A 21,532-nucleotide genomic window follows, 5' to 3' on the forward strand; every position below is an offset into this window, starting at 1 on the left:
AACTATATAGTAAAAAGAATAAACAATTTAGTAAAACGAGCACACAAAAAATATAATGTGACCATATATCTGAGCTTTGTAGAAAAAAAAACCAACAGGTTAACACTACAGTGGGAACCATTACGCCCAGTATTGTGTAAGTTCCCATTGTGCCACTGGTGCAGCTCTGGCCACTCAGGGCATGACTCCACAAGACCTCTGTGTGTTTGCTGTGGTGTCTGGCACCAGGACATTGGCAGCGGATCCTTTGTGTGCTGCGGGTTGTGGGGTGGGTGGGGACTGCATGAATCTGACCTGTTTGTCTGCCGCGTTCCGTTGATGCTCGCTCAGATTTTAGAATACAAGTGCAGGTGTAAAGTGTAAAGTGTGTTGAGTCTGTGAGGTTATTTGACTGACGCTGATTAATCACAGCATATGATTTCTTGTTTCTGGTAAACATTAAAGCGCTCCTGTGTCTTAATTCATCCTCACGGGGAAAATATCCCTATATTTCATCTTTTCCTGTTTGTTTTATAGAACTGCCAGTGCATGTTGTTATATACTGTAAATGGTCACATTCACACTCGCTTCATGCTTGTACAGTACCTATCTATAGCAATGCTCTTATGACTTACATTTAATATGTATTTCGCCTCTAGTAGCTGTACCAATAATGGACAAAACTTTTCATTTCAGCTTTATCTGTCTAATTGGACCTTTAATTTGGGTTGCCAGGTCTGTGTAACAAAACGAGTCCATGGGTTACCAAAATCAAACCAAAACTCTCCATCTTTTCTAAAGCATTTATTAAACTGTAAGATATTTTTAAAAGTAGCCTTTATTGTGGCTTTGCACAACTTATATAATTTATTAATCTAAAGTGAGCAACATTCCCAAAACAAGGTACAGACCTGGCAGCCCTGGCTTTCACAATATTTAACCATGTTTGGAGCAATTTGTACATTTCTTATGTACATTATAAATGTAAAATACATGTGATGTCAGTGGCGTATTACCGTAATATCGTAACGCAGCATAGTTCAGATGTTGAGGTCCAACACGTATAACCTAGGATCACTCTTACTTTCGTCTGTTCCGATTTGTCATGGTGCTTGCTAACGTATGTAACTACTGAAGAATAAAAAATAAATAAATACACCTACCTATGAATGGGTTGTGTGCAACTGCATTACATTTATTCGTATGCAAGTTCCAGGACTCTAAAAAGATCACACCTGTCCTCCTGAGCTGCAATTTCTGTGCTGCATTGTTGAGGAACGGCAGTGCTGACAATAAGAGAAGCATTCATCCATGATGAAATGAAACTTAGCCAGCGATTAGGGCTTGGTGTAATTGCTATTTGGAGTAGTTATCAAATTAAGCCCCATTCTGACGTTCTCTAGCGTGGCAGATATTTAGAAGGCGGAGTGTTCACACATTTATCTTGTACTTTAACCCTTCACACACACACACACACAGCTGTCACATTTCGCCCAAAAGCAGGTCTTATTTATGCGCTGCTGTAAAACAGTGCATAAAGAGATAATTATACCTCCATCATATTTTTCCTCTCTTGAAAATGTTATTTTAATCACGCGAGTGGAGTGGACCACTCTGTTGTTTTCACATGTGTGTAATGAAATAATGACGGGCACCCTGTGAATAGGGCCTTGGCATGCGTCTGGAGCACTGTGGGTATCACACACACACACACACACACACACACAAACACACACAAACACTCCTAAGCTTTAGAGAGGTTTAGAGCCAAGGTCCAGGATTCAATTATACACCTGAGATAGAGTAAGAGATGTGGAAAATAACAGGGTGGGAAATGAACGTGATATCCTCTCTCGTCTTCTCACAGACTGTTAATAACTTTTATTGAAATGTGTTTGGGCCAAAAAAAAAAAAAAAATTAATTCAAAAACGAGATATCTAAACAGCAGAAGTGTAAAGTGTGTAGACACTTAATATTGTTTTTGTAGAAAATGTTATTATCTTTTTACAAACAAAACAACAAATCACTTCTAGGATTAGTGGAGAGTGACAAAGCTCAGGAATAAACAATAAAAAAGAAAGAAAAAAAAGCATTAAAACAGCAAGTGTAAATCTGATACTGTACACATTACAATCAATCATCACCTTCCGCCCAGATACAAAGACTCGAACTCTACGTCGTAGTCTTTCTGTGAAATTGACTCCGGACTGCAAAACTTGTCTCCGAGCCTCTTCCACCAGGGTAGGTGCATGCTCTGAAGCACGGCATTGTGGGCTTGCCGGGCACGCATGGCTACCGGAGCTGAGCGGCTCAGGAAGAGGCGAGAGTCTTCCTCACGGATATCTTTTAATGAGGCAGCATCTGAGAGAAGAAGAGGGGAAAAAAACGCTTATTTTTCTCAAAAGCTAAAAGAAGAGGAAACCTGAGATCCCAGAGGAAACCCATGCAGAAAGTAACACAGGCACAGAATCGAACATTGCAACAATATGCTTCCCTAATTAAATGTTCGTTCCATCATTCCATAATTTATATATTTGCTTCTCATGTGTTTTTGTTTTATAAGTATAATTGTATATTGTAACCAGTATGTCACAGTGACTGAATGCCTTCGTTGCTCGTCCTAGAAAGCAGGCATTCGTCCTTTAATTTCAGTCTGCTCCACCACAAATGAGTCCAGCATTCTTTTCTTAATATAAACTAAACCATTTTCAGGGCCGAGTATGCTTCAACAAGGATTTAAACTAAAAACCAAACTGCTGTTTAAAACATTGTTTACACTTTCACACCAAATAAATTGTATTTAGTGCAAATCGACTCCTTTGGAAATGCAATTAATGCATATGTATAAAAAACTAACATGAATGTCAAGGGAATGTCTTGATCATATTTGACTAAGAAACAAAAAAGACTTATGTTAAACTCTGAATTTTCGAACTATACAACAAACCCTTACTTAGCAGGAGCTCCATGTCCGTGTTGATCTGCGCAACGAGAGCTTCCCGGTGTTGGTCCTGAGCCCTGGCTGCAGCTCTCGTCATCAGGTGCTGCTGCAGGGCGCTCTGAGCTTTCTCATGGAGCGCTAGAGTACCCTCTGCTGACACCACGGAGGACTGCAAAACACAAGGGACTCTCAGTGTTTGGACTAAATATGAGTCGTGACTATGGAGCCATGGTTTTCAAAGGAACGCACAGTGATCACGTAGAAACGGTGGCCTCAAAAACATGCCACGAGGGAGTGTACGGGATTTCTGATTACATTATTATCCCATGGGAGATTTCCCTCACACAGTCGTTCTCATGCTGTGGATATCTGCATGCTCTAGTATACACATACAATGTTGCTATGACAACATGCAGCAATGTACTATACTTACAATATGGCCTAATTTTTACGTGGAAAAATTACTGGAGGGAACTGTTTAAGGAACTCTTAAGTTCTTAACCCCAGAAGCATACATAATATATTACAAAAATATGGATTGTATGTGTAAACAGCTTCAGTGTTACGTTTTATGTTTTGTGTTGACTCACGGGGTGAAGAGTGATGTGATCTTCGATCTGTTTCTTCAGTTCTGCCCTTCTGCTCTCGGTTAGGCCTTTAGGGCTTTTCCACGTTGCTACAAAGTTCCTCTGAGATCGTCGTCTCTTTAGGAACGCCAGAATCTAAACACACATATGAGCGATACAAGAGCAAACACAATGAAAGACGTAAAATTTGTATAATTAGATTTCTTTTTATATTGTTTAAGCTGCATGTTTTCAAGTTAGATTTTAAACCAGAATGGGATACACTGCTTACACACTCCGTCTACATTGGTCAGGTGAGCATTAAGTCACATGTCCCCAAGATGACTGCAAATCATTGCAAAACCTCTTAGTTCTTCCTTACAGCACAATCAGTTTGTCACTAGCAATCACTACCCGAAAGCTGTTTTTCATCACTGATATATATATATATACACACACACACACACACACACACACAGTGGTTAGCCATTTGCTAAAATCATTTAAGTTCACAGCCCCCATATTGACAGAAAAACACAGAATTCTTGACATTTTTGCAGATTTATTACAAAAGAAAAACAAAAATATCACATATTCCTAAGTATTCAGACCCTTTGTTTAGTATTTAGTAGAAGCACCTTTTGATCTAATACAGCCCTGAGGTCTTTTTTCGGGAAAGATGCAAAGTTTTTCACACCTGGATTTGGGAATCCTCTGCCATTCCTCCTTGCAGATCCTCTCCAGTTCTGTCAGGTTGAATGGTAAACGTTGGTGGACAGCCATTTTTAGGTCTCTCCAGAGATGCTTAATTGGGTATAAGTCAGGGCTCTGGCTGGGCCATTCAAGAACAGTCACAGAGTTGTGAAGCCATTCCTTCGTTATTTTAGCCGTGTGCTTAGGGTCATTGTCTTGTTGGAAGGTAGATCTTCGGCCCTACAGCATGACATGGCAGTGTGTCTGTGTCTGAGCTCTCTGGAGAAGGTTTTTGTCCAGGATATTCCTGTACTTGGCCGGATTCATCTTTCCCTAGATTGCAACCAGTCGTCCTGTGCCTGCAGCACAAACACCTGTGAAAAACACCTCCACAGCATGATGCTACCACCACCATGCTTCACTGTTGGGGCTGTATTGGACAGGTGATGAGCAGTGCCTGGTTTTCTCCACACATACCGCTTAAAAATTAAAGCCAAAAAATTCTATCTTGGTCTCATCAGACCAGAGAATCTTATTTCTCACCATCTTGAAGTCCTTCAGCTGTTTTTGATGTGTCTTGCACTAAGGAGAGGCTTTCATCGGGCCACTCTGCCAGAAGGCCCCGACTGGTGGAGGGCTGCAGTGATGGTTGACTTTCTACAACTTTCTCCCATCTCCCGACTGCATCTCTGGAGCTCAGCAACAGTGATCTTTGGGTTCTTCTTTACCTCTCTCACCAAGGCTCTTCTCCCCGATAGCTCAGTTTTGCTTGATGGCCTGGTTCTGGTCGTCCCAAACGACTTCCATGTAAGGATTATGGAGTGCTCTTAGGAACCTTAAGTGCAGCAGAAATTTTGTGTAGCCTTAGCCAGATCTGTGCCTTGACACAATTCTGTCTCTGAGCTCTTCAGGCAGTTCCTTCGACTTCATGATTTGCATTTGCTCTGACATGCATAAGCTGTAAGGTCTTATATAGACAGGTGTGTGGCTTTCCTAATTAAGTCCAATCAGTATAATCAAACACAGCTAGATTTAAATGAAGGTGTAGAACCATATCCGGGATGATAAGAAGTAATGGACAACACCCGAGTTAAATATACGAGTGTCACAGCAAAGGGTCTGAACACTTAGGAACATGTGATATTTTAGTTTTTCTTTTTTAATAAATCTGAAAAATTTGGGGTACTGTGTGTACATTAATGAGAAAAATGATTTTAGCAAATAGCTGCAATATAACAGTGAAAATTTCAATGGGGTCTGAATACTTTCCGTACCCACTGTATGTATGCCTCAGAACTATAGGGAGGATACTTTAACACCTCAAAAACGTTTTTTTGCAGAGTATTAACAGGGTGGGCAGGAGTGTGCGGACGTGCATCGTTATGCAAGATCACGACGCCCTTATATATCAGTCCTCTGCGTTTAACCTAAAGTTTAGTCTTCAGCTCTTCAATAAGCGTCTCACTGTAACAAGCACTTTTGATTATTAAAAGTTTTTTTCTGATAATGTTCCAATACTTCTGGCCCATGAGAATCCCAGAAAACTGTAAGCATTTATGTATTTTCCAGCTGATTTTTCTCAGTCTGTGATTGAGGATGTTTCCGTTCTATAGTCTGCCGTTTACTCTCAGGCTCGTAGTGATGAATCCATGTCTCGTCACCAGTAATGATTCTATTCAAGACACTTTCACCTTCCTTAGAGTATCGGCCTAGATTTTACGTGCAGATATCCAAACGTTTATGCTCCAACATGAGTCGTTTTGGCACCAGCTACAAAAAAAACAAAAACTCTTCACTCTGCTCTTCTTTTGTGCAAATCACAAGTATGACATGCATTTTTTTTTTTTTGCTTGCACCGCAGTTACAAATGAACTGATGTAACATGTTCACTAGGGAGACGTAGCCTTAAATGAAAAGCTCTGATAAGACAGCGCGGCCAAAACTGTGAATAATTTTTACTCACCCTTGTGCAATATACTGCTTATTTGTTCACACGCTACACAGTAATGACAAAAAAATAAATATATGAAATAATAACTAGTCTCATACCTAGCTGAAAATCTACAATATTCTGTATTTTCATAATATTTCTGATTTCAGCCTGAGTCTTTATTGTAATGTCTTCAGTCTAAGTCTGTGTTTAACGTGTGTTTGTTCGCGTGTATGAGACTTGCTGACCGCTCTCTGCAGAGTCACCGCAGCTTTGTGCTGTCTGAGATGATATCTGTTCTGCTCGAATCGCTGTCTCTCTCGGTGTCCTCTCCACACTCTCTGGATAAGCAGAGCTGCTCTGTTCTCCAGCTCACCCAGGAAGCGGTTCAAGTGCTCTACAACACACAACTGCATTATTCTTGACACGTACATGAGGTTACTGTCATACCCACATGAGCACATTAGAGAACGTTTGTGTGTGTGTCAGAGTTGTTACAATTAATGTGCTGCTAGTAATTGTGAACATTGGATCTCTAAAATGCCACTTTTTTTTTTTTTTTTTTTAACATTTACAATTTCTACAGCAAATTTACTGGAAAACCATTTTGGAAAGCAATTTTCCTGGAAGCTAATGGAGTAACGTGTGATTGTGAAGCGTGTTACCGGCAGGCAGGATGTCCATCAGATGAAGCTGCCGCTGACGGAACTCCCGAATCGCTCTCTGTCTGCGCAGACGCACTTGATGACGGAGTTCTTCCTCTGCGAGACGTTTCTCTGTCTCCGCCTGCCTCTGGCGTCTCCTTTCTCTGCGCATACACACATTTAGAGCTTACTGCATGTATGATTCTCTAGATGATTGTTTTACTCTAACACAGTGAAATTTGAGTTTTGTATGAAAACTCCAAGGAGTCACCTGAAGCTCCGCTGTAACGTGCTCACGGCTCTGGGAAGTTTCTTCAACCTGCGCCGGGTCTGATGAGCTCTCCATGCAGCCTGGATCACACAGGCGGCTCGAACCCTCTCCTCAGACGTGTGCTGAGCCGGATGACAAAAACAATAGTAATAATAATAATAATAATTTTAAAAATGCACAACGTTCCTGTACTCATAGTTCTCTATTATATGTTAGAGGAGAGGAAACGACAAACAAGATCATACACACTTTTCATTTACAAGGGGCGTTCAAGGCAAAGAGGGACTTTTAATTGGGAAGAAAAACAGTACTGTATTTCTCTATACTAAAAGCTCTTATCCCAGCGTTTCATTGGGATAAGAAAAACGTTTTCTTAGTATGCCGGAGTCATGATCGGACTGCCTACTACTGAAACAATGGCCTCCCAGGAACTCCTTTAAATCACCCTTTCTTTTAATGGAAAAAAAAAATGGCACAGTTTAATCAATAAAGGTGTTTTGATTTTGCAGGACAGCGCCTCATACTGCCCTATGCATCAATTGCACATTACATGAATTTGGCTGGGAGTTATTCGACATCCTCCATTACAGTCCTGACCTCCCTCCAAACCATTTCCACATGTTTGGGCCATTAAAGGAGTTCCTGGGAGGCCAGGAGATTAAGCGGGCAGATTCCTGATCAAGGGAAATCTCTGTTTTAATGTTATCCAAGCACTAGTGAAATGCACTTAGCATTAGTGTAGCAGAGATTATATAGAGAAAGTCCTGCAATCAAAAGTCCCGGTTTGACTTGAACACTCCTTGTACATTTCACCTTAAGGGCTCTGTTACATCAGGTTTATTTATCCTGACAAACCTGAGTGTGTTTATCAGAATCTTCAGAGTGCAGGTGATGGATGAGCTGCCTGAGTGCTGCGTCGAAGCCCTTACCCCACCAGTCCTTCTGCACCATATCATCCAGCCCTTTAGGAAGACAGCATCTTATAGCTTTACTCTTATTAATGCTCTTAATGACTGTTTACATTTGTAACTCGGTTCTGTTTTTGTCACTGGACGACAGATTACCTTTGTAGTGTTCATGAAGCTGCATTGACACAGAGGGACTCTTCTGCTCTGTGATCAACAGCAAAATCTTTACAGCAGCGCTGCCAATCACAGGGTTGGAGCTGCTTGACATTTTATACACGACGTCATCTGTGATGCTGTACAAGGCTTTACTTGTCATCTCAGACACGACTTCACTGCAGGAGAAACAGAGGAGCAGCAGATTTCTGCTTCTGTTTCGATTGGTTAGAATGTTTAGCCTACAGCAAACAGGCTTTACCTGTTAGTCCTGAACAGATTGTACCACATCATTAATATAACTGCCGAGACCTCGTCATCATCACTCATCTGCACGCTCTCGTAATATTTGGAATCGAAAACTGAAAGACAAACAAAGCAGGCACAACATTACTCTGATAAAATACGCCTCATTATAAAGCAAACTCAGGTATTTGCAGGAACTCTGAAACCTTCTTGTCGTACCACGGGGGATTAGATGAGTGTGAGCTCTGAGAAGCCAGCTGAGAGAATTAAAGACGTTCCGGAACAGACGGATCATCTCGGCTTGTCCTTTATCCTGTCGGAGAGGAAAGAAAGTGTTCATATTTCTCATAGCTTATCGGTTTTTGTCAGCATTGTCGTCTAACCTGAAAGCTCTTTATGTCTGCGTCTGCTCTGGTTTTCTTCCACATCCCAAAAACATACTAGTAAGTGGCCTGGCTACACTAAAGAGTATAGAGTATTCCTGTCCTTTATCCAGTGTCTGTAGGAATGTTTTCCCAGATCCTGATCACTATAGCCTGTTTAATAGACAAAAATGTATATACAAGGGTCGTTCAAGTCAAACCACTACTTTTGATTGTGCAGAATAACAGAGCACAGTTTATTTCACAGCAACTACATTTATTTCTTCATACGAGTTTCACTAGTGCTTGGATACCATCAAGGTAGAACGTTTTCTCAGTAGGCCGGAGCCATGATCAGACTGCCTGAAACGCTGGACTCCCAGCAGCTCCTTTAATGGCACAAACATGTGGAAATGGCTTGAAGTGAGGTCGGGACAGTATGGGGAATGTGGCAATAACTCCAAGCTGAGTTCCTGTAATGTGTAAGTGGTGTTAGTTAATGATTGTGTGTACAGTTTCCACAGACAGATCTGTGTCTTATCTGTCGATTTTCAAGGATCCCTGGAATGGTTGCAGTGGGGTCCGAACCACATTGGCCGTGATCGTCAATTATGTCCTTCTTTAAAATGTTTGTACCACTTAAATGTTTTACCCCAGGTAAGAGTCTCATTGCCGTACTGTACATGAAGTCTTCTGTAAATGTCTATTGCTTTTAAGCCTTCATTCATGAGAATTTTCATCACAAGTCCCAGGTTGACTTGAACGGCTGCCTTGTAACATGATGATAAAATCGTTAGATGCTAGAATTAGATGACCGTGCTCATGAGCCAGTTGGGAGAATTGAGGTGTTCCTAAACAAACAGATCGTAACAAATATGGATGTAATATATATACACAGTACAGGCCAAAAGTTTGGACACACCTTCTCATCTATCTGTCAATGTGTTTTCTTTATTTTCATGACCATTTACATTGGTAGATTCTCACTGAAGGCATGAAAAACTATGAATGAACACATGTGGAGTTACAGTATGTACCTAACAAAAAAAGGTCTCCACAGTCACCGGACCTAAACCCAATCGAGATGGTTTGGGGTGAGTTGGACCGCAGAGTGAAGGCAAAGGGGCCAACAAGTGCTTAACACCTCTGGGAACTCCTTCAAGACTGTTGGAAACCATTTCAGGTGACTACCTCTTGAAGCTCATCGAGAGAATGCCAAGAGTGTACAAAGCAGTAATCAGAGCAGGGTGGCTATTTTGAAGAAACTAGAATATAAAACATGTTTTCAGTTAGTTCACGTTTTTTTGTGAAAATAAAGAAAACACATTAAATGAGTGAAGGTGTGTCTATATATATATATATATATATATCGGTATATATATATATATAATGTCGTCTTTGTCGTCACTTTGTTGCTCTTGTTTGCACATTTGCACATGCACTTTATGTTGTCTGTAAAAAAATAATAAAAAAAATTTAGAGATAGTCTTCCTCTCTGGGTTAGCTAGTTAGTTTTTGTTAATTTATGTTGTCAGGTCAATCTGTCTCGTCTCCGCTAGCCAGCTAACTAGGCCTCTTAGTTAGCTAGTTTAGTTTTTCTGTTAATTTATGTTGTAAATTTATGTTGCATGTAGCACCTTGGTCCTGGAGGAACGTCGTTTCGTTTCACTGTGTACTAACTGTAGTGACAATAAAGCCTACTTGAACTTGATATATTGATATACATGATAAATGATCTCTCTCACAATATGCAAAAACAAGGTTACTGACCCTTATTGCTCTGTTCATGATGCGGTTTGCGAGGAAGAGGATGTTCTCAGTTACAGATGGAAGAAACTGACGGTGAAACACTTCTCGCTCTGTCACAGAGCCGATCCCTACACAGCATGTGCTGAGGAAAGGTGTGATTAAAATGTGATTAACAAATGCACTGGTGTAAAAACAATATTACAGAAAGCAATGGAAGAAATCTCTTTGTACCTGAGGAGGTCTGCCATTTGTGTGATGGAAGAATAACTTCCTGTGGTTTGGGCTGGATTGAGTCTGAGAGCAGCAGAGCAGTAGTGCAGGACTCTGTTAGAGTAAAGCTCCTGCTTGCATTTCTCTAAATCCTTCTGGTCTCCCACAGACTTCCTGCCTAAAAGCTCTTTCCAAGCCGCACAGTAAACAATAAATATAAAGTCGTGCATGTCTTGGTATTTCTTGTGTGCCAAATGTGGGTTTACTTACCTTTCAGCTTTGACAAAACTTCCAGAAAGGTCTCTTGTGCTGTTTCAGTGACGAGGCTTTTCAGCTCTTCTTCTTCTGACAGCACCATGTTTGTTTGTCTCGCGTTTAATTATATGGAATTTATATAACGTATGACCTAGATACGACTTACACTTCATTTAGACCTTGCTTATTATTCATTTAACATAACTAAAACCCAAGCTCATTAAATAAAACGACGTTTCATAGCCGAGTTCAAACCACACAGGAAGAAGCATATTTGGTTGCTGAAGCAACGGTTGCGTCATCAATCCGCGACGGCCAGCAATATGGCGCCGTTTTCAGTGGAAAATCACTGAATCATGGAATCACTTTAAAAAGTATAAGCGTGTTGGCATAAATAAAAAATTGTAGACAAATTATTTGAACATTTTAATTAGAATATCACTATGTAATCACATGAATGTTAGATAACCATATTTTGTGTAAATGCCTATTCAAAACTAAGAAAACAACATTTAAACCTGTTAAGACTTTTCAAGTATTTTAAAGACTATATTTCATTATACACTTTATTGTTGTTCTGCCAAAGATCCAGTTGGAGCAGGTTTTACGCCGGATGCCCTTCCTGATGCAACCCTTATTTTATTTCAGACTTGGGACCGGCACTGCATCCAGTGGCTGGGGTTTGGGCATTGGTTGGAAACTGAATCCGGGCGTTCTGCATTGCAGTCAAAAAAAAAAAAAAAAAAACTACCACTAAACGACCAATACCCAATGCAACCTAATGCACCCGATGCACCACAGCCCACCATGCACGGGGCCATGCAGGCAAAGAGCCTGAGGTCGCCAACCTGGCCTCCAAACTCCCCAATTCGATTGAGCACCCATGGGATACTCTGGACAAACAAGTACGTTCCATGGAGGACCCACAGCACCCGGAAGACTGGTAACGTCCCGGTGCCAGAAACCACAGCACAGTGGCTAGTTCAATATACACCGGTCAGCCATAACATTACAACACACAACATTAAGCCCGGTATTGTGTGGATTCCCCCTGTGCAGCTCTGGACCCTTGGAGCATGACTCTACATGACCTCTTGTGGTGGGTTGTGGAGTGGGTCCTCCATGGAAGAAATTCAGTGGCCTGTGGCGCACCAGGTGTTCTAGTGTTTCCATCATGGCCAGCATTGACTTTTCTGTGGGATCCTACTGGACAATATGGTATACTCACAGGTATGGGTAAGTCTTGGGTGTTCATGATCCTGTCACCAGTTACTGTTATGACTTATCTGTGTACGGATATAATTAAAGTATACGGTTATACTTGACTTCTATTTTCAATAATGTATTCATGTTTTATTAAAACACAGCTATCTGATGCGAAATCTTCTTACAACACACTTTGCAAAAGACTACCAGATAACATGCACACTTTGATTACAAATAATTTAATAGCATTATTAAAACACTTAAAATATAAAAGCAATATTTGAACAAAAGTTGTTAGTTTTAAAACTAAATCATCTCTTAAGGTCAGCTTTCAGGGTCCTCTGCAGGCTGGCAATACTGGCATCTAAAGCTGCTAACCCGTTACGGAACTCTTGCTCGTCCCGCGTGTTAAACGTAGACCCAGAGTTCACGCTCCATTCTGAAACTAAGGATTTTAAATCACATGAATAAAAGGAGTTCTCATATGCTGACGGCCTTCCTGCGTATACTGACGCCTCGCCCATTTGTAGACGTCGAGGTGCATGTTGGGATTGGGACTGCTCTGTAGGATTGAGAGCACCCACTCTGGACTGTTTCAGCTGTCTGCTCACGCCATCAGGACAGGAAAGGTGATCTGTACAACAATCATCATCCAGAGCTGGGAGTTCATTCGAGATGCCAAGTGTATTAAAAGCAAGACCGAGGTACTTCAGTCCGACGTGATTGCTTTCTTGAACTGGAGAATGCTTCTGGGAAACTGGTGCAGACTGCACCCTCGTCGTCTCTCTTAGCGGAACAAAGTCTGTTTTGCTCTCCTGACTCACATTGCTAACTATCGTGTTTTTTAGTGAGGTGTGTACATCTGAGATTTTAGGGGAGCTCTCTTGCGTGCGTTTCCACTGGCCAAGTGAAGAGTGAGACACTTCATGGGTTTGAGGGTGACCTGAGTGAGGTGGTGAGCTGTGTTCCGAATCCTTCAGAGTCTGAAGGTAGGCTGTAACAGAGTCTGTGACTCGGTTAGCCAAGGCCGGCTCTCGCTGCTGATTCTCATACTGATCTAAAACACTCTTTGTGAGTTGAGCTGCAGGAGGCCTAGAGACGTCTGTCTGAGCAGGGTAGCAGGGGATGGGGCTTTTCTGAAGATTTCTGTGTGCAGAAAAACATTAAAAAAAAAAAACTTAAGTGTCTGACAAGTGCAGGTCTTTTATTTTATGAGATGTTTATAAATTACATATCAGGTGTAAAATTTGCCTGTATTGCACTTGACCATACCTGATGAGCTCCTGTAGTTTCGTGATCTCTGCCTCCTTCTGCTGGAGGCTGTGTGTCAGTGCAGTCTTCTCCCTCTCAGAGTCTTCCAGCTTAGCCTGACAGTTTCGCATTTCAGCTAACGCCTCGCTTACATCTAAATAATGTGAATGAAAAGAGAAGGGCATCTAATTACTTACCAAAACAGACATTATTTATTTAATTAACATTGGCCATGAATGCATATACTTTTAATTCGTAGGCAAGGGAGTGCATCATATGAAAAATGTGTTACAGAAAAATGTGTCCACTAGTTTAGCACTTTAAATCACTGCAGCACCATATATAGCTATTTAATTGATATAAAAAAAAAAAGAAGTTATTTCATGGTAGAGTGTATTTTCTGACAAACGTATAGACAGTATATATAATTGATACCACAATTCTTTAATCTTAATGTAAAAAAAATAAAAAAATTAAATAAAAATAAAAGTAATTCCTGTTCTTTACCCATACGTATACGACTTGTCTCTAACTCGCACTGCTCTTTTGTCTGCTCTAGGTCCTTCTCTTTGTCCTCTACAGCCTGTTGTAGTTTCTGGTTCTCCTGCTGAAGGTTCTCCAGCTCTCTCTGGCGGTCATTTAACTGAGTCTGAAGTGTGTGGTTCAGCGACTGCAGTGAGACCACTGTAAATACACACACACACACACACTTCTAAACTCACATTAAGTCATAAACACAACATCATAAACACAAACATTTTTAACTGATTAACAACTATTTATACTACTAATATAACAACCTTCCAATCTAAAATTAATATTAAAAATGATTGAATCATGCTGCATGCACTGTGATAGAGTGGCACCCTGTCTCGTGCCCCAAGTCTCCTGGGATGGGCTGCAGGCCCGCAGTGACCCTGAATACAGGATAAGGCGTATATACTGTATGACGAGTGAGTAATCCTGCTGCACTCCTCCATATCCATCTTAATAAAATCTAATGTAAAGCTTCAAAAGATGTTCTCACATTCTAGATGACAATCCACCGGTCTGGCCTGCCTTTCTGCTCTCTCCCGTTCCTGTAACTGCTGATTGAGTATCCTCAGGCGCCTATAGAACAATATGCACACCGGTGTTAAGGTATTTCAGAAAACAACTAAATTAAAGGTGCAGTCTGTAATATTTCAGGACAAGTTCTTCTTGGACTTAAAAAAAAAAAAAAAAAAAAAGTGTTTTAATATTTCCAGAGACGGCATCTGGCTAGTTTTTTTTTTTTTTTCATTTTTCATTTCAGACCCTCAGCCAGGATTGATTCCAAGAAACAAGAGATTTATTTGGGACTTGTACGCATACCAACAGTTTGAGTGGTGCTTTGTAATTTTTGTGCAGAAGCTCAGAAAGATAAAAGTAGATCAAATATATAATATAAAAATAATAAATAGAATGATTTAAGCTCTTAGACTTTAACTCACTATAACGTTATGTAGTACTGTAGTGTACTAAGGTACGTTTTAAACATGTCAAACTAATGCACTTCTTCAAATTTTTAAACTGCACTTTGTCTTGTAGGTTTAATTACACATTTGATAACAGTTTTTACATTTGCACTTCAATTATTCAATTAATAATAAATAGGTGAAAGAAAGTAATTCCATCTTATACCAGAAACATGTACACTGATTATAGCAGTGGGTTTCTATATGACAGATTTATAAAAAGCCATTCCATGAGTCATGTGAATTTGTCCTAATAAAAAGACTTGTCTGTCTCTTTATTGTATTGTATTGTAATCACTTTTCTTAAGATTAAAAATCAGTAAAAGTTAGCAGTTGTGTTACTGTTACTAACCTGCGGAGCTGCACATTCTCGCTTCTCAGTGGCTGCAGCGCGAGGGCGAGCTCAGCCTGAATGTTGGTGCTGCCCACCATGGCAGGGAGCAGGGAGATGCTCTGCTCCACCTCTGAGATGAGACGAACCGCCTCACTGTCTACAGGGAAGATTAACAACCAGAGTGCAACCACAACACTGTTACAGATGTAGCATGATCAAACACATTAGTCAGTCTGTGGGAGAATAAATGGTTCAGTTTATGAGTCAATGAACAAGTGATTCAATTAGGGATTCCAAGAGTCAGTAACTCAATGGTGGTGTTACCGGATCAGTCAGTGAGTGAGCCAACAGGTCAGTCAGTCATTAGTCACTCATAAGGTACTGTACATCAGTCAGTGAGTCAGTCAATCAGTCAAAGAGTCAGGTGCTCAATGAGTCAGCCAGCCACCTGCGAGTCAGTTAGGCATTTAGTCAATTATGAATGACTTTAAGGTCAGTGTAATAAAGGGTCAGTCATTTTGTGAGTTAGGCACACAGTAAGGCAGGGAGCCCCTGAGGCAGAAAGAGTCTATGTGGTAACCAGTGAGGGGGTTAGTGTGGTAGAATCAGTGAATTGGCTGGTAAGGTAGAGGTCGGTCACTTAGACATTGTGATTGAGTGAGATAGAGAAGTCAATAAGTCAAGGTAAGTCAGGAAACAAACTAGAGAGTGAGAGAGTTAGGTGTTTAATATTTGACTAGTTAGTATACAGAGTCAGTGACGCAGACAGTCAAAGTCAGTCATGACGGAGAATTCAGTGAATAAAATAGAGAGTCAGTGAGGTAAACAATAAGTCAGTGAGGTAGAGATTCAGTTAGTTATTGAATAAAAGTCAGTCAGTTAGACAGTGAGTCATTGAGGCAGATAGTCAGTGAAGAAGAAATTTAGTAATGCAGTAAATGACATAGGGAGTCAGGGAGGTAGGGATTCATTAAGTCCCTGAATGAACAAGGGACTCAGAGAGGCAAGACAGTAAGACAGTGAGGTAGGGATTCTACTAAATAACTAAGTCAGTGAGGTAGACAGTCAGAGTCAGTTAGTCGGCGAGGCGGTGACTCAAAAAGTCAGAGAATTAAGCAGGTAATTCAGTAAATGAAGACGTGAGTCAGAGATTTAGACAATGTGTCAATGAGGTAGGGATTCATTCAGTCATTAAATGAAGTGTAAGGTCAGTCAGTTACACAATGAGTCATTGAGGCAGATAGTCAGTAAATCAGTCAGTGAGGAAGGGATTCAGTAATTCAGTAAATGACATAGGGAGTCAATGAGGTAAGGATTTAGTGAGATTGAGAATAAAGTAGGGATTAAGTGAATAAAAGTCAGTGAAGTGGACAGACATTGAGCTAGTTAGTGAGGTCTCACAAAGTCAACACTGGACTGAAACACTCACCTTGATTAGCCACCAGCGCCTTCAGCTCTCCTAACAGGTATTTGACAGTCAATACCTTCCTGGCTGTCTTTTCAGGGCTCCCTGACTTGCTTTTGTGTTTCAGCATCACAGCACGTTTGTCTATGCTGCTCTGACAGCTTGTGTCTCTGACCGGCATGGTGTCCACTCTGTCCAGCTCATCCTCTTCGCTCATGCAGTCTCCGCTCTCCTCTGACAAAGATGACACACACTCTCCAGAAGAAAGCTGTTGATCCTCTGAACTGTCGCACACCAGGATGTGGGTGGGGAGGGGTACCAGTGTGGGGATGCGCGCTGACGCCAAAGGAGACGGGCTTATCTGAGGTTCGCTCTGTCCAACTGAGCCTGCATGAGGTCCAATTAGAACAGGACTGGAGGACTGTACAGCTGAGACCGCTGTGGAGACTGCAGGCCGCACCTGGATAGCTGGTGCTACAGAGAAAGATGCTGTGTACTGGGCGGAAGTAACCGCAGCACTTAAAGCTCTGTGTTGAGTCGATGGCGCCGCAGAGGCTCCAGCTAACTGCTGAGTGAAGTGATGCGTCTCTCCGTCTGCTCCTCTGTGAGGCTACACAGATGTAGGAGATAGAGCAGCAGAAACAAAATAGAAGCTGACATTGAGTGACAGATGAGGAATGAGAAACTGACAGCACAGATTGAGCATCCGAGTCTCTCAGTATTTAATTGATCACGTTTGACTTTGGGGATGTCTGTGTGCCGATTCGTACCGATTGACTTTGAGCTGATGTGGGGCCGTGAGGACTGAGCGCAGGGGTGGAGGTGGTCAGACGACAGTTAAATACAGTCGAGGGCTGCGATCCTGCAAAAAAAACATGCATGCACATCTGTATCTTTGATGCACCATGCACTACAGTATGTCGTCATATGTTTTATTGGATTACACACACTATGCTTTTATACAGTAAAATAATCAATCATGAGTCAAGACAATAGATAAAAAAATAATAAAAAAATCAGCCACTAATCTAAGACAACCCATGTGTGTGTGTGTGTTTTTTTTTTACCTGTGGATGGAAGACTGCTGCCTAGAGGAAAGCTGCGTGGCTGAACACACTCCACTTGTGTCACCGAGGTGTCTCCTGGCTTTACTTCAGATCCGATGATGACATCAACAGCAGAGGGCTTCTGCACACCTCTGGCACACGCCTGCCCTCTCAAACCTGCACAAGCCTGCGACGGCAAGATGGTCTTCTGCACCAGAGCTACAAAGAGTATACGCAAAAAAAAAAAATCTTTGATAAATTTAATAGCATTCCCCCGAGACTGAAAACAATCTAAACCCTGATGTGTGTGCGACATCACCTGGTCTCTTGTTTCTGCATGCAACTGCACTTGCCTTCTTCCCAACCCTCTTTTTTTCAGCTTCGTTCTTGTAAAGTGATGTTTTCTTTTTACAAGGAGCTGCCTTTGAGATTTGTGACTTTGTCTTGGCGTCTGCTGGGTATGTAAAAAAAACACAAACATATTAAGCATGCACAAAAAATACAACACACACACACACACATCAATCATCAGGTACCTGTTTTTTCAGCTTGAAGAATATTACTGAGCAAAGTTGCACATCGATCCAAGCCTCTGTTTATGGTTATGACCTGATCAAGATATTTCATGTGTAAATTAGTTCACACAAACACATGTTCATTGATGTTTTATGTCGTTAATGTGATAATAAAGTTACCTGATCTTCTGAATCTGTAGAGTAAAGAGAATACGAAGGGTCTAGATGGAGAGGTCTTCCTGCAGCCCTGTGTTACAAGTTTTGTAGTAGAATTCAGATTAAGACTTATTACAGAGCATATATACATAAAGGAGTGCGTCACTAAATGCCGGGGAGGGGAGAGGGTGTGTGTGTATGGGGGTTGGCGGCGGTTTACTTTTTCCTGGTCATCTGTCCTCTGCCAGATCCTGTCAACCTGCCTGAGGACACCACCTGCAAGTGACACACCCGCACACAAGAATGAGGATGGAGTCACAACACTGACCTGGTTTGCAGTGATTTAGTCTTTTAGCATTAATATCGACAATGTTTATTATTTAAACTTAAATGTTATACAAGTGAGAAATATGCTGGATTTCTCAATTGTATAACATTAAAGGTTGATAAATTTCATAAATTGTAATAAAAAAAAGTATATAGGAACTAACAGCAATTTGTTTATTCCTTACGTCATTTTACAAATATGGTGGAAAGTACGGTCATTTAGTTTTGCTGATGCCAAAATCATTTAAATTAACATAAAAACATTACATGTACAGGTTCAGAAAATATAATATGTACTCATCATGAATGCATTTTCTTACTTTAATGTTCAATATTTAATTGTATTTTTTTTTTAAAGGCAAAGTTCAAGGAAATGTCATCAAAGTGGGACCGTATACTTTTCATCTAAAAGATATTGTTTTCATAAAATAAACCTGATTCACAATAACATCAATATATTATAAAATATGTTAAACACTAATATCATGAAACAATAATTTATTATAGGCGGCACGGTGGTGTAGTGGTTAGCACTGTCGCCTTGCACCTCCAGGGTCCGGGTTCGACCCTGGGTTCCTGGGTTTTCTCCTGGTTCTCCGGTTTTCTCCCACAGCCCAAAGACATGTAGGTTAGTGTTCCCAAATTGCACATAGTGTGTGAATGAGTGTGTGAGTAAGTGAGGATAAAGCGGTATAGAAGATGAGCGAGTGAGTGAGACTAATTTATTATAATTAATAATATAAAATAAATATCAGTCACCCCAAAGTATGTCGTTGGTGTTACTGTTACACAAAAAGAAATACATTTTACAATTTGAAATCATTCCTGCGCTGGAGGTCACTAGATGAAAAGCATGGACAGATGCAAAAGGCAGGTCAGATGTCGCGCTTTATTTGTTTTATTTGTTTTACAATTTTATGCGAAGCTTTAAGTCTGTCATTGGTGTTACTCATTTAATAATTAATATAAATTATTTCAAAAGTTGGACATAAAAACTGATTACATCTAGTAATTAATTGATTCTGAAATAAATTAAAATGTGGTCTTACACATGGAAGCCATATTGAAAATATTTATGATTTTTCTCTACAATGTCACTGATGTCATCATCACTGGTGTTTCCAGGAAGACAAATAACACCATTTATTAAATGGATTAAAATATTAAAATGCATTAAGTGGATTCAAAAAGTTTAAAAGTAAGTTATTGCTAGTCAAGACGTTCTGTGGAACTAATTCTACCTTTTCTGTGTAGAATGACCCAGAACATTCCTTATATTTTGGGCTGCTGTTTTATTTCTCCATTTAAAAGCCATTATAACTGCACTACCAATAAAGAAGCCGCCCTATGACGTCACCGCGGGACGAAGCGACCACAAATGTCTTACTAGAATTACCAAATTACACGAACCAACAGTTTAGCACCATTACATCACAAATATTCGTAATACAAACATATTAAATGTACATTCGTGTGGACATGAGACTCACCTTGAGTCTGGGTGTTACGTGTCTAGCCATGTATGCAGCTAACCTATAGCCAGTTAGCTCCTTCTCAACCACGATACGGACCTCAACCTTCAGAGGTTTTTCTTATATTAGGTGACAAAAAATAAATAACAAATTTGGCCCTTTTTGAACAGACCAGACTTCCAGCGGCACAGCCGTCAGCTGCTGGAAGAAGTTTGTTGTTTTAAAACGGAAGACAGCGACGGGCTCGGCCAATAGAAATGCAGCAAACCGTCACCCCGGGAAACATTGGCCCAGGCTATGTGACGTCATCCAACCGTCCGTTTTACTACTGGATAAAATGCTTGTCAATCATAAAAAGGGACCTCAGTAGCGGCAAAACGAGGCATAAAGAATTAAGCTTGACTATGGAAGCGTAACTATGGAAACTTTTTTTCGCGGTTTCTAAACCAGTTATTCCCGCGTGCCAGTTTATTATTATTAGCCTATTATTATTATTATTATTATTATTATGAGATTCTTTATTAGGACGATTAAATTATGTGCCACTCATTATGATACATAAAAACAGAATAAAAGGAGGATAAACATAAATATAAATCAGTATGAATATTAAAAATACATTGATCAGATATTATATTAAAGCAGATGAGACATTGCATTATAGACTTCGCATGTTCTCCCAAAACCCCAAGGACATGCAGATTAGATTAATTGAGATAGAGATGGAAAGGATGTGCAGCAGGTTAGAGTGATTAAAGATAGAGATGGAAATGTACTGACAGATGCCAGGAGGGTGATGGGAAGATGTAAGGAATACTTTAAAGAGGTGATGAATGAGAAAAATGAAAGAGAACAAAGAGTAGAATAAGTGACTGTTGTGCAAATATTAGTAAAAGTTAGGTGAATAGGGCGTTGGAGAGGATGAGGAGTACAAGTCTGTTTAACAAGATCTTGGAGAGTGAGAGGATTCCAGGGGAATGGAGGAGAAGTGTATTAGTGCTGATTTTTAAGAACAAGGGGGATGTGCAGAGCTGTGGCAATTACAGAGGCATAAAGCTAATGGGCCATACAGTGAAGCTGTGGGAAAGAGTAGTGGAAGCTAGGTTAAGGCTCACGAGTCTCCATGGGGTATGATGTTTGCAGATGTAGCAAGAGCAGGGAACAGGTGGAGGAAAATTTGGAGAGATGGAGGTACGCTCTGGAAAGTAAAGGAATAAAGGTTAGCCGCAGCAAGATGAAATACGTGTGTGAATGAGAGGAACTCAAGTGAAACAGTGAGGCTACAGGGAGCAGAGGTAAAGAAGGTGCAGGACTTTAAGTACTTTGGGTCAACGGTCCAGAGCAACGGAGAGTGTTCAAAGGAGGTGAAGAGGCGGGTACAGGCAGGTTGGAATGTGTGGAGAAAAGTATTAGGTG

General features: G+C 40.7%; 2 protein-coding genes across 3 annotated transcripts; both read right to left on the reverse strand.

Moving 5' to 3' along the window:
- Positions 1–1,737: 1,737 nt before the first annotated feature.
- On the reverse strand, positions 1,738–11,164 carry LOC128526834 (IQ calmodulin-binding motif-containing protein 1-like). The gene is made up of 13 exons (XM_053499005.1): positions 10,924–11,164; positions 10,675–10,840; positions 10,465–10,585; positions 8,552–8,645; positions 8,349–8,448; positions 8,090–8,265; positions 7,881–7,987; positions 7,026–7,147; positions 6,776–6,918; positions 6,359–6,507; positions 3,512–3,643; positions 2,934–3,090; positions 1,738–2,341 (listed from the first exon to the last, which is right to left on the reverse strand). Exons 1-13 carry the CDS (start codon positions 11,009–11,011, stop codon positions 2,121–2,123), a joined length of 1,776 nt encoding a protein of 591 aa, XP_053354980.1. The 5' UTR covers positions 11,012–11,164; the 3' UTR covers positions 1,738–2,120.
- A 1,173-nt stretch (positions 11,165–12,337) lies between these two features.
- ccdc14 (coiled-coil domain containing 14) lies at positions 12,338–20,314 on the reverse strand. Of its 2 annotated transcripts, none has more exons than XM_053497832.1 (13): positions 20,135–20,314; positions 18,538–18,593; positions 18,342–18,408; positions 18,183–18,255; positions 17,966–18,097; positions 17,668–17,865; positions 17,371–17,462; positions 16,625–17,210; positions 15,214–15,352; positions 14,393–14,475; positions 13,873–14,049; positions 13,387–13,519; positions 12,338–13,260 (listed from the first exon to the last, which is right to left on the reverse strand). In XM_053497832.1, the coding sequence occupies exons 1-13, from the start codon at positions 20,162–20,164 to the stop codon at positions 12,426–12,428; spliced, it is 2,601 nt and encodes an 866-aa protein (XP_053353807.1). In that variant the 5' UTR covers positions 20,165–20,314; the 3' UTR covers positions 12,338–12,425. The 2 variants fall into 2 exon arrangements, with proteins under 2 accessions (XP_053353807.1, XP_053353806.1); XM_053497831.1 differs by having other exon boundaries at positions 17,966–18,100.
- Between the last annotated feature and the right edge of the window lie 1,218 nt (positions 20,315–21,532).

This window comes from Clarias gariepinus, chromosome 6, assembly GCF_024256425.1.
Source record: "Clarias gariepinus isolate MV-2021 ecotype Netherlands chromosome 6, CGAR_prim_01v2, whole genome shotgun sequence".
NCBI lineage: Eukaryota > Metazoa > Chordata > Actinopteri > Siluriformes > Clariidae > Clarias > Clarias gariepinus.

What these genes read in the sequence shown, in the direction of transcription:
- LOC128526834 (XM_053499005.1), bottom strand. Translation starts at nt 11,011, where the DNA reads ATGGTGCTGTCAGAAGAAGAAGAGCTGAAAAGCCTCGTCACTGAAACA. An exon ending in TCATGAACAGAGCAATAAGG is followed by an intron (nt 8,646 to 10,464) that starts GTCAGTAACCTT and finishes CCTCTCCGACAG; the next exon opens with GATAAAGGACAAGCCGAGAT. An exon ending in GATGGACATCCTGCCTGCCG is followed by an intron (nt 6,508 to 6,775) that starts GTAACACGCTTC and finishes TGTGTGTTGTAG; the next exon opens with AGCACTTGAACCGCTTCCTG.
- ccdc14 (XM_053497831.1), bottom strand. Translation starts at nt 20,164, where the DNA reads ATGGCTAGACACGTAACACCCAGACTCAAG. An exon ending in GGACAGATGACCAGGAAAAA is followed by an intron (nt 18,409 to 18,537) that starts GTAAACCGCCGC and finishes CTTGTAACACAG; the next exon opens with GGCTGCAGGAAGACCTCTCC. An exon ending in GACAAGTCGTATACGTATGG is followed by an intron (nt 13,520 to 13,872) that starts GTAAAGAACAGG and finishes CACATTATTTAG; the next exon opens with ATGTAAGCGAGGCGTTAGCT.